General features: G+C 40.8%; 1 protein-coding gene across 1 annotated transcript in view; it reads right to left on the bottom strand.

The window, feature by feature from the left end:
- The window catches only part of LOC121850263 (HEAT repeat-containing protein 1-like), a 29,205-nt gene that overhangs the window by 1,833 nt on the left and 14,561 nt on the right, over positions 1 to 12,811 (bottom strand). The window contains exons 2-9 of the mRNA XM_042340983.1: positions 4,868 to 5,176; positions 4,569 to 4,719; positions 4,281 to 4,439; positions 3,156 to 3,290; positions 2,538 to 2,642; positions 2,284 to 2,452; positions 1,820 to 1,974; positions 164 to 322 (exon numbers count right to left, since the gene is read on the bottom strand). Coding sequence (XP_042196917.1) covers positions 164 to 322; positions 1,820 to 1,974; positions 2,284 to 2,452; positions 2,538 to 2,642; positions 3,156 to 3,290; positions 4,281 to 4,439; positions 4,569 to 4,719; positions 4,868 to 5,176 — 1,342 coding nt within the window. The remainder of the gene's footprint in view (positions 1 to 163; positions 323 to 1,819; positions 1,975 to 2,283; positions 2,453 to 2,537; positions 2,643 to 3,155; positions 3,291 to 4,280; positions 4,440 to 4,568; positions 4,720 to 4,867; positions 5,177 to 12,811) is intronic.

Genomic DNA, 12,811 nt, shown 5'->3' with positions numbered 1-12,811 from the left:
TACTGTGTGTTTGGTGGGTGAATGCTGCAGCAAATTTGCCCACAAATGGCCGTGGAATGTGACCAATTTTATTTTGGGGATTGTTGGCCAATACACATTTAAACATGTCTCAACATTGTTTTTAACATGCAGGATTTAATTACCACACATCCAAGGTACCTACCTTTGCCAAACTGTCCCTGGTCTTTAACAGTATCTGATAATTCAGTGGTTTCCACAGAGAATCATCACCAAGGGCAACAGAAAACTGAGCGACACATGGGATAACATGAGTGACCACTCTTTCCTTGTACTTTTCTTCCCCTCCCAGCATATTCTCCAGCTGCAAAAACATCACAGGATTTTAGAGCACAACACTTAGATAACAGTATCCTTTTGTGCCATTCTTTTATATAATAATAATAATCCTTGCATTTTATATATATTAGATGCACTTGATATTCAAATATTTAGTTTTATTAGTTTTATGACGCATGCGGAAACCAATCGCCATGCTTAAGAGTATCCAAACCATGATGAGAATTCCATGCATCCCACCTACACCTGGATAGATTGTTGGAATGGAATGCACACTCTCTCCCTGGAGGGACGCATCCCGTTTACCTAATTTTGGAAAATATTAGCCGTAGGTTGACAGAAGTCACAGCTGGGGATTCCAGAGTATGTGTTGGGGTATTACTGGAGTCCTAACCAGCTAAAACTGCGTAGCTTGCCATTGATGGCAATCTCTAGCAAGCTTCCCCACTGTTGTCCAGCTTGGACCACCCAACCCGTTAACAGAGTTAACAGGAGCTGAGAGAAAGAATTCCCTGGTGACTGGTCTGCTCTTCCAAGTCCTGCCGATGAGCCAGATTGGATGAACTGTCATCAGCATATTCAAATGTATCTAATAACGTATATAAAAGAATGGCATTATTATGAGGCTGTCCTAAAACTTGTGTGGATTACAAGATGCCTAAACCCACTTCAAAATGATCACCTTGGAATATACATCATTAAAATGCTATTTTGGTCATCTGCTCATTGTTTTCAAATCCACTCACATGGCACTTCTACAAGAGGATCAGTCACTGCTCTGGTTCCTGAGGTTGATGCAGAGATAATCTGCAAATGTTAACCCACAAATGTGTAACATCTGAAGTCTATTTCTAGTTTTCAAATGCAGCTATGCAATTGTTCTGGTTACACTGCAACAATACGGAGCTTGCAGTATATGAAAAGCACAAACCCATGCAAGTTATGCACAATTATACAATTTATACTTAAGCACATTTAGCATTGAAAGATGTGAAATACATGTGCATCACTGTAGTATAATGGGAACCCATTGATAAGATGTAAAATAACACTCTTTCAGATGTCTAGGCATGAAATGGTGCACAGCCTGCAGTGTGCAACAAGACAATAACAAGAAAAAGAGAACAATAAACCAGAGGTGAGAAATTCCACCCAACTCTAAACTTAGTCTAAGAGTTCAGCCACTTCAGAGTTCCTACAATTTGGCAAATTCATAACATACAGCTTAACCTGGTTTGAAGCTGTTTTTCTGTAAATTAATTTTAAGAAATATAGAAGAAAATGCTTCAAAGTTAAGACTGAATACAGTAATTTGCCAAATCCTGGACACTCTAAAAACATAAGAAAGTAGAGTAAATCCAGATTAAATTTTTTGCTTTACAAGTCTGGTCTCTTCATATCATCTCAGTGTCACATTGAAAACCTTCAGCATGGCTACAAAATAGAGACATCTTTTAAATTGATGAAATGTTTATCTAATGACTGCAGAAAGTGACAAGTGCTAAAGCAGTATGTTACAAACCTGATCAACTAAGGGCATCATAAGAGCATCAGCTCTTTCCTTGCTGACAAATCGATGAGTGTCATACAGGAAAATTTTGTGCAGGCAGTTGATGACAAATTGAAGCAGTAAGCATGATTTTTCTGTATTCCATTTGGAGTCAAAGAAAGCTTCATCTGTGTTGGAAAAACAAAACATTTTGGAACTTGCAGCAATTCATTGTGCAATTCGATGAAGGTTTAATTTTTGTTGAAAAAATTCAGGCATAAATTGCACCACAGCATCTACAGTCACCTCCCCCTGGCTCGGAGTTGTACTCCGCCACTGTCAAGGGCTCTGGAATGCTAACCTCTGTGAAGGGTAGTATATACATGCAAATTGTTATTGTTGATGTCCAATGGGCTCTCTGGCAATTTTTGTGCCAAGCCCATAAATTTACACAGTGGAGTTGGTAACTTTATAATCTCAAATTAAAAAAATCTTACCAGTCTTGACCGAATTTGTCTGGTTCAGAATGTCAGCGAAAGGTTTCACTAAGTTTCCAGCAAACAAGGTGAACAATCCTTTCAGCTTGTCTGCGATGCAGTCTGCTAAACGGCTGAATGTGATCATTCGATCCTTGGGCTGTCCTTCTGACTTGGACCAGTCGAAGAGCTGATCAGAAGCAAGCCAAATGTTAGGGGACCATTCAATGGAAAGTTATCTGAAGACAAGCTAATGCTGTGACATCAACACATACCTTGAAGAACAGAGGCCTGAACGTAATCTCTGAAAGTTTCATCACCATAACGATGAGGCAGTTAATGATGTGACCCTCAATTTCACTCACTTTATCCAAGTCAACCTGTGCGTTGGGGAAGAAACAAATCACTCTTACACATTTGTTTCAGAAATAGAAAAAGAAAATATATTTAACCTTGTGTTGTAAGCAGCAATAATAAATAACTATTTGGAGCCAATACTTGCTGTGCGCCAATTTGCGTACAGCAAGATACCACAAACAGCCATGAAGTAAATGATTTCTGGAAGTTTGCTGGCTAGGATATGCAATTTTCTTCCACCAACAGCTTATTCACATCCACCTGAACAGCAGACGGGACTTTGATTTAACATTCATTTAAAAGAGGGCACCTCCATTAAATGCAGCAATTACTGCATACATTTAACAACTCCTGTAACATCTTTCCAAAAAAAAGGCATGGGACTTAGATCTGGTAGATACAGGAACATAAGAATGTGTAATATAGGAATTGCGAAACGAAAATAAAAATCACTTGAAGAGAATAAATTCTTCTATACATTTTCAGATCCACTGTTTGAAAATAAAACTCAGATCATTCAGTTGGGTGTGTGGTACCTCCAAATGATCTGCTCTGAAATCCAGGGCTTTGAGGAAGAATGACGTAAGCTCAGACTGATGGGAGTTCAGTTGTTCCTTTTCCATGTGACTGATGTTTTCCTTGAGGATAAGCATGAGTGGACCCAAACAGTTCTGGAACACAGAACCGTGCAGATAAATTAGAATGTTTTTCTCACATGTATGAAAACCCTTGCATAGTTTTTATTGGATAACAATAACAACAACAAATTGCATTTATAAAGTGTCTTTCACATTGGGAGGACGGTCTAAGGTGCTGGACAATGAGGGGTTTGCATCTGAGCTGCAAGTTGGGATCAGAAAAGGGTGGAGGGCAAGGGGATGGAGGAGGAAACATGACCGAAGGCATGGGTGCTCCGATGGGCTGAACCTCCTTCCTGGATTTATAATAAGGTTTCATAAGATGACAGGTTACAACAACAACAACAACAACAACAAGATTCCATTTATAGAGCGCCTTTCACGTCAGGAGGACGTCCCAAGGTTAAGGGAGCAGGAAGATACATTACTCAAGCACATCGCCTGTCAACCCTTGCAGCACTTTCCCCCAAGCTACCCTGGAGTCTTGCATAGGGTTAGGATGAAGAAACAATTAAAAAGTGTAAAAAAAATTAAAAACGTAACTAACCAGGTAATAATGGCAGGTACCCCACATCAAATCCCATTCTCTTAAATAGGAGACACAATAAACTCATTGCATTTAAGGTTTCATAACAAGAATTTCTTGATCTCCTTGAAAATGGTGTGTAGGATGGCAGGAAGGGTAGTTTTTCCTGCATCATTCCAGGTAAAATGATTTGCACGGATTGCAAAATACAATTACAGAAGAATACTTAACTAATACTGCAGTCGTTGAGAGCATTTGAACAAAGAAAACTGCAAACTTTTAAATGGATGCTCCATGTCCATATACAGTTGTAGACATTAGACCAGATTCACAATAACTAAAAGTTTAACAATGGCACTCAACTAGAACTTGGTTTTCATAATCCTCCAATTTATAATACCAAAAACAAGAAGTGGGTCACTTCCAGGCTTCTGAAATTTTCCATTAACTGTCTCCAGTAGAAAAAAAAGCTACCGCGGTAGATAAATAACACCAACCTGATTAGTGTCAACAAGTTTATTGTAACATTTACTAACTGCAGGCAACAGAACCCGAGGAGCGAGCTTCGTGGCTAGGGTGGTGCGGAGAGATGTGAGTCGTAGGTTGAGTTGTGAGGAGTGGCTTGGCCTGGAAGCAATCTGTGTCAAGCAGGTGATCTTCACGAAAAACACAAATGTATTTTAACATAAATGAATCTAACCAGATAGTGAATACAACAACAACACATTTTAAAACAGGTCTCAGGGCTTTTACTTCTTTATTTTTTTATTTTGCACTGCACTCACTTGTGTCAGAATGCCCAGCAGGTAGGGACTAATGAAGTGAGGTAACGTTTCTGTAACTTTCTGCAAGGCTGCAACAGCACTCAGCAAATAAATCTCATTGGACAGCAGGGCCTTGTGGTTTCTCAACATCTTCAACAGCCCTGGCATTAGCCTGCAAAGCACAAACCCAATCTTATATCAGCCTGCAAACAACAAACCTTCTGATATCAGCCTGTTAATAACAAATCCTGCCTTAAATGCTCTCAACGGTCATTATAAAGTAAACACACAATGCAGTTGCTACTGCTAAGACTCCATACCTTGGAAGCTGTGGTATTGCTAATGCTTTGAGTGCAGAGGTAACTTCAGCTACACAGAGCAATGCACTTGCCAGCACGTTTCTTTCCTCCTCACTATCACCTGTGATCAGGTCAACGGCTGTCGTCAGCACAGGCACAAATGGATTTTGCTGATTAGTACCGAAGCACTTGCACAGTAGCTTCAAGCTGTAGAGTGCCGTCTGCCTGTTCACAGCTTGCTCCTCTTCCTCCTTTTCCTTACTACTCACAATGGATAGAAGATCCTCAATCAGGTTCAGAAGCAATGTCACCTGTTGAAGAAACAACTGGCTTTAAATATTACATTAGACACACAAGCATACAAAACACACAGGATTTTCAGCCAAGACAACAACAACAAATTGCAATTATGTATCACATCAGGAGGACATCCCAAGGTGCTGGAGAGTCAAGGATTTGCACCCAAACTGGGGGTTGGGCATGAGAGGGAGCGGTGGGCCAAGTGGGGTAGGGGTGGGAAGATGACTGAAGTCTCGGTCAAAGAGGAAGGACTTGAGACAGAGGTTGAAAGAATTGAGAGAAGGGGCAAGGAGATGGAATTCCAGTGGTGGGGGTGGGGGGAGTGGGCAGAAAGTCCGATTAAGGGGCACACAGGGTGAGGGCCTGAAGCAGGCCAGTGTTAGTGAGGGAAGACAACCTCCTTTTTCAATAGCATTTCTGACAATGCAGTGCTACTGTGTTGCAGCTGTGACGATTAACTCAAATGTGCGCATTGAACACAACCTTCTGACCCAGATGCGAGAATGCTACCAACTAAGCCAGGCTGTCATCTAAGGCAAGCTACATCTCAGACCTCTGCCAACACTGTTCTCTGAATCAATTATACACTAAAACTCACATAAGTTGTATCAGTCGGGACCATAACATTTACTATGTCTTAAGTGAAGTCCAAGTTGCAGGCAAACTGTATAAGTTGCATAAAATCCGATTTAATCAATAATCTACACTGCACATGCGTAATTCAATGCAGCTGGTAAGTGTGTATGCGTCGACGGGTTAGTCATTTTCCGTGATTCAAGGCAGCGGGTAGTGCGGGAGTAATGGAAGATACGGGTGTGGCATTTGGAGGTGATAAATACGACTAGGTGAAAGGAAATCTAAATGGTTTTGATAGGAAACTGAATGGAACTCGGGTGGATGTACAACTTAAGTGATTAGGAATTATAAAGATAAGACTTATGCGAGTTTTACTGCATTTAAATCCTGAAAATTCATTTCTCTGAATCGCTGAAATAAATTTAGGTAAATAATGGCAGATTTCTGACCCTTTTAACTAACATTTTAAAAAGCAACTTGCATTTGCAAAGCACCCTTCAAGTGGGGCAACGTCCTGGAGTGCATGACAGTGCGGAGTCTGACCCCGAGCCAGAGGGAGAGGGAGGTGACTGTAAGAAAGATCAAAAGGGAAGGTCTTTAGGCAGGATTTGAAAGTGGGGAGGGAGGGGCAAGGTTGAGGGAGAGTTCCAGAGTTTCGGGGCGTAGTAGCTGAAAGGGGCAAGGGACGAACAGGAGGCAGGAGCTGATTGAGCGGAGGCAGCGGTTCGTGGAGTGGGGGGGTAAACAAATTGGGATAGGTAGGGAGGTGCGAAGGCATGAAGGGATTTGAAAACGGATGAGAGGATCCTGAAGTCGATCCATTCGGTATTTGGGGGAAGTGGAGCCTGGCAAGAACTGGTGCTTCTCTAGCAGTAAACCACATTTGAAGATGAAAGACTTGCACAGCAACTTCTGGAAGATAAGCTCCACTTAGTTTATTTAGTCAAGGCTCACACTCCAACAAAATGATGGGGGAACGCTGTATTATCAGAGGTAGTGTCCTTTGAATGACACGTTAAACTGTGCGACACAGTTAAACTGTGTCCTTTGAATGACACTCTGACACTCAGTGCCTTTTCAGGTGTACAAGAAAGATCCCATGGCATTATTTGAAAAAGGGGAAGGCAGTTTCTCCTTTGGTCATGGCCAAGAATTTACAAAAATTGGCTTGAAAATTAACACTAAATAAGAATAATCGAATATTTGCATGCTATGTAATACCAAGAAAAAATATATAGATATAAACCAAGGTAGAACTTCTCCCCAGAGTGTTATAGGATACAAGTTCAAATGAATCCTTTATGTTACTGAGTTCCTGCAATTTTCAACTCCAATTTTTATCCTCTAATGCTTATTTCAAAAGTATAACTGTTCCACCACTTGATTAGATCATTTCAGATCTATTAAATTCACCTTCCCCATCTTTTTTCATGTCTCAAAGTATTCTTTCTTTACAAGTATGTATGTGTGTGAAATCAAGAGTGAGGATTATTATATATGTACAAAGCAATTCCATTATAACACTGTCATCTGGGTCTGATGTCTCAGGCCCTGTGTTATAACCAAAATGCAAACAAAGGCCAATAAAATGCACATAGAATTAAATGATACTTTTAAAGGCTAACTTTGGATTCTCAGGTGACCATTCTATTATAGTGCTGGGGGTGCCTGCATTGTTAAACAAGCCGAATACAATAACAAATTACATTTGTATAGCGCCTTTCATGTCAGAAGGATGTCCCAAGGTGCTGGACAGTCAAGTATCCACACCTAAGCTGGTGGTTGGAATCAGGAGGGGTGAGGGGTGGAGAGAGTAGGAGGGTGACTGAAGGCACAGTCAAAGAGGAAGCTCTTGAGAGGGGTCTTGAAGGAGGTAAGGGAGACGGTGAGGTGGAGAGACTGTGGAATGGAGTTTCAAAGATTGTGGGCAGAGAGGCTGAAGGCCCGCCTGCCAATGCTGGGGCGGGCAGGGCGGGGGATGTGAAGCACAGCCAGAGCCTGCTGAGCAGACTGGGGCAGACAGTTTAGTAAGGGGGTTAGGAGGTCACAGAGGTAGGGGGGAGCGAGGCCATGGAGGGCTTTGAAGACGAGGACCAGGATCTTGAACTGTATCCTCTGCGTGATGGGAAGCCAGTGGAATCAGGCGAGAATGAGGGTGATAGGGTCATGGAGCCTGGTGCTGGAGTGGACACAGGCTGCAGAGTTCTGATTGATTTGCAGTATGTGGAGGAAGGAGATGGGGAGTCGAGAAGCAGGATGTTTGCTTAGTCAAGCCTGGATGTGATGAACGAGTGGATGAATGTCTCCTCGGCCTGCGGTGAGAGACAGTAGCAGAACCGGACAATAATGCAGAGATGAGGAAAGGCGGAGCAGGTCATGGCATGGATGTGGGATATGAAGGATAATGGCTCCATGAGATGTAGAGTGCATCCATGAAGGTTGATGTTGTCAGCGCCCGAGGTATGGAGCTGCTGGTGGGAGACAAGCAGGAGGCACTAAAGGTGGCACTATATGAATAGAAAAGGGAGGTTCTCCCGGTATCCTAGCCAATAATCCCTCAAATAAAACTTGTGGTAGACTGCAATGAGCAAATTGGCTGGTGTGTTCACTTACGTTTGTAGAGTCAATACACTCTGCAGTAATTCTAGTGAAGCACTTTGAGATGTATCGACAATGTAATAAGATGGTATATTAAATGCAAATAATATTATTTCGATAAAATTGCCCTGGAGTCATTTATATATGCACAGCGACAAATGTGTGAAATTTACCAAATTGAGAAAAATACTGTTTGGCTCACAGCAACAAATGGAAATGCATGCTATGAATTTCAGATGAGATTCTTCTTTCACAAAAAAGTACTTTGTTGGGCAAATGTTTCCGTTGGACAAAAGAGCAGCTCATATGTAAATTTCAGCATGATGACACAATGCACAAATGATTCAATGAAACGTTTTGAAAATATTTATATCTCTGCATTGTACTGTTTCCGAGAAACATCACGCTTTGCCACACATTTTTCATGATGGCATTACACCTTTAAATTTGTGTCATGCGATTGTGTCAATTATATAACACAAATGAAATAATAATAATAATAATAATAATAATAATAATTGCATTTGATATAGCACTTTATCATGTCATTACAATGTCTCAAAGTGCTTTACAGGATCTAATGTAATGTATAGTGACTATACCTGTAACCAGACGCAAATAGCGGATTGAAGCAACAAAGAAACATTTGATCCCATTAACCAAACTTCAATTGACTAAAGGGATTTTTACCAAATCCAGTAATTATAAATTATTTGGGGGGATTTGAAGCTCCAGGATCTGTTTTACCAGGAGATTAAGCCCAAAGCACAGGCAGTAAAGCTTGATGCAAATGCTTGTCTGCCAAAGAGAACAATTGCTCTGAAGTAGATCTCATCTTATAAAATAAGATGCTTTTGATGGTAAGAAGTTCTGAAACATTTTGTTTGGATTTGTAACCCTGTTTATTTATTCAGCCAAATGCAGAGCCAAACCGGCCCAAATACAGTGAATTATTCTGTTCCATGCTGGATGTATCTAGAATCCAACATAGTTTCATTTCTCTCATTATTAAACTCACCATCCCAGTACTGAAATGTACATTTCCAGAATATATTTATAATGCAACAACAGTACCATCCGCAAGGACTCATGCCATGGGAATTAATTACAAAGTTGCCCTTTGTCACGCCCCAGTGAAGGATAATATAGATGGAGACCATAAGCAATAAGGAAAATAAATATTAGTTTGAGCACCTCATGGAAATAGGAACTGTCATTGGGGGAGAAGCTGGTAATTGGTAAAATTCAGGATCAGAGCAGCACAGGGATAAATTTAGACACTTGCAGAATTATTAATATTAGAAGGATTTAGAGCAAATGTATTGGATCCTCTGTCAGAATATCTAACAAGATAGACACCATGGCAAAACTATTGCAAAAATAAATTTGTTTGTCGGTGGTTACGCTCAAATAATACTTCAGTGTCAAACAACTAGAAATCCATAAAAGCAAGTTTTGTTAAGTTTTACTGTAAAAATATTGCATTAAAGGACCGTGTTTTAATAGTGTGACAGATTCATCTTGTTAAAATACTGCTGTATTGTTAGTGTAAGTCACTACAAATCAACAGAACACACGGTCAAATTTGAGAATTCCTTTTCAAGGAGCAATCTGCCCTGATGAGTGCTTCTTTGAGCTATTTGCTTAATAATCCTTACATTTGGTATAGCGCCTCTCATATCTGGAAGATGTCCCAAAGTGCTTCACAGGATACACTGTGTGTCTTGTTTAGTCACTAATCAGTTTATTTTTCCCTGTGTTTTTATGTGAAAGTTCATCCTTTTAATCCTATGTTAGAAGACATAAACTTGCTTTGTGAAGAAACATCTACCTCATGATTACTACAAGCTGTTGACTCAACCATGAATCTTTTCTGGTTCAGTTTTGCGGGAAGTCTCACTGAGAGTTATTATCAAATCCTGGATTGTTCTCACATCTCATTCATGACTANTTTTTAGCCTGTCCATACAAAACATGATTACTTATTCTTAAGCACAATAACAACAAAGTACATTTGTATTGCTCATTTCACGTCGGGAGGATGTCCTAAAGCGCTGGGCAGCAGATGTAGTAAGGGGTACGGCAAAAGGACAAGGCATTGGTGCTAAAAGATCTGCCAAGATCTAATAAACTGGTAAAACAGGCTTGATGGGCTAAAAGATCTTCTCCTGTTTTCTATGGTCCTACATTATTTGGTTTAATATCAAAGAAATGCCCCAGCCATGTTTTGCTTGCGGTAATGCATTATAATCTCTAAATTTGAGAAGGCATTACTCACAAAATCACAAGATTTAGATAAAGAAGGTCATTCAGCAATCAGATCTCATTCCTCTGGAAGACCCAACCTCCCATCCTCCCATCACAGCAACAAGCCCTTTTTTTAAATGAGTTCAATGCCCTGGCCTCAGCCACCCTTCCTGATTGAGGCCAGGACACTGGACCCTTCTTGTTAGAGACTGATATCAATACTGTCGTTCTTATAATAATAATAATCCTTGCATTTGATATATTGAATATACTGTGAAGTGAATTGACGGTATATTTTGTGGGTGAAACAGGGCAGCCGATTGCATGCAGCAGTTTCCCACAAACAAGTTGTGGATTAAGTGACCAGATTATTATTGTTTTTTTAAAGGATTATTACCATCCTGAAAGCAATTCACAAGTCAACTAACAACCCAGTTCCTACTTACTGCTTGGTAAACAGAGACTTGTGGCGTAACGAACCTTGCCTCAGTTTTCGCCCCGCCCAGGAATTGAACTCGGGTCCTCTCGGTTGCAAGGCGAGTGCTCTAACCAATACGCTACAGGACTCTCATCACTTTCCTAATCCTGAGGATGAAGAAATTCTCTTCAACATGCCCTGGCTTCAAATCATTGGATTGCTGCCGCAGTACTAAAACATTTTGCAGTCACAGCTTGTCCCTGATCGATATCAGTTATTGTTCAAGATTTTCTGTAGTTCACTCTCTTCCTTCGACAGCGAGCTGAAGAAAGCGGATGCTTTTTAATTATTCATGACGGGAAGAGACTGCAGGCTCGATGTGCCAGACCGTTTCAATTTGGTTGCAATTGGCCTTGTGCATCAGGTTGACATAAATGACAATAAAGAATGGCCAGAATTGTGTTCCTCTCAGCAATGGTTAATCATAAACAGTGAAACAGTTATTTTTCCCCCCCGAAGGTAAGACCGAAGCATTTAGCTACCAGCCTTATTCCAGTATGGTGAGCACTGCAATACGTGAGAAAGGGAACAAGGCTGTGTAAAATGTGCTCAGCAGGATAGGAATCCAGCTATTATGGCTTCCAGTGGAGGAAGAGAATTGAATGCAACAGAAGTAAATAATTGTTAAAGTGTGTGATGTACTGTACCTCCCTTTTGGATAGCAAACTTAACTGACACAATTCATAATGTGCAGATATTTGATATTTGCATCGACTTCTTTTAATCATTTCCATTGTGACAATGACATTCAGCAATTATAAATCATTTATGCAACAGCACTTGGAATACTGTATGCAGTTCTGGTCACCACAATACTAAAAGGATATTGCAGCAATTGAGAGGATACGGAGGAGAGCAACCAAAATGATTGAGGGGATGGAGGGACTGGACTAAGAGGAACGATTGGATAAATCGGACATACTCACGCTGGAGAAGAGAAGGTTGAGGGGCGATATGACTATGGTCCTTAAGATTCTAAAGGGACTAGATAACGTAGACCATGATAAGATGTTTAATCTTGTATTGAATACAACCAGAGCACACAGCCTGAGGTTGAAGGGGGGTAAATTCAGAACAAATCTGCGGAAACGCTACTTTAGTGAGTGAGTATTAAACTCATGGAACAGGCTCCCTAGGGAAATAGTGGAAGCAGAAAGTGTTGATTCTATCAAGAACAAATTAGATTTCTGTTAGGAAATAATATGAGGGATGGCAGCTTTTCTTAGTTAATATCAGTGTTATACTTCTAATCATTTTTTAAATGCATACACTGAAGAGTTACGACCTACTTATCCATGTAACATCAATTAAGAATGATAAAAATAAATATTTCTCTAATTTAGTTATTTTAAGAGTGGATAAGGGGAGACACTTTCCTCTGGATGGAGAATCCAGAACAAAGGGAGCATAATCTAAATATTAGAGCTCCACTTGTTGGTAGTGAAATCAAAACACATTCCTTTACTCAGAAAGTTAATGGACGAGAGACAACTTTCTTCAGCTCAATGTGCATAAAACTGAGGCCCTCCTGATTGGCTCGCGTCAGCGCCTCCGCACCTCTGGCGCTGACAGCATCAGCATCCAAGGCTGCACTCTCCACCTCTCAAAGCCGGTCAGGAACCTCGGCGTTTTGTTCGACCCTGAGCTGTCCTTTCTCCCTCACATCCGCACCACAACTGGCACCGCCTTCCATCACCTCCGGAACATCGCCAGACTATGGCACTACCTCACCCCTCACGCTGCTGAAACCCTGGTTCACGCCTTTA

This window comes from Callorhinchus milii, unplaced genomic scaffold (genome assembly GCF_018977255.1).
Source record: "Callorhinchus milii isolate IMCB2004 unplaced genomic scaffold, IMCB_Cmil_1.0 Scaffold1, whole genome shotgun sequence".
NCBI lineage: Eukaryota > Metazoa > Chordata > Chondrichthyes > Chimaeriformes > Callorhinchidae > Callorhinchus > Callorhinchus milii.
Note: the sequence above shows the minus strand (reverse complement) of the source record. Positions and strands in the feature narration are given on the sequence as shown.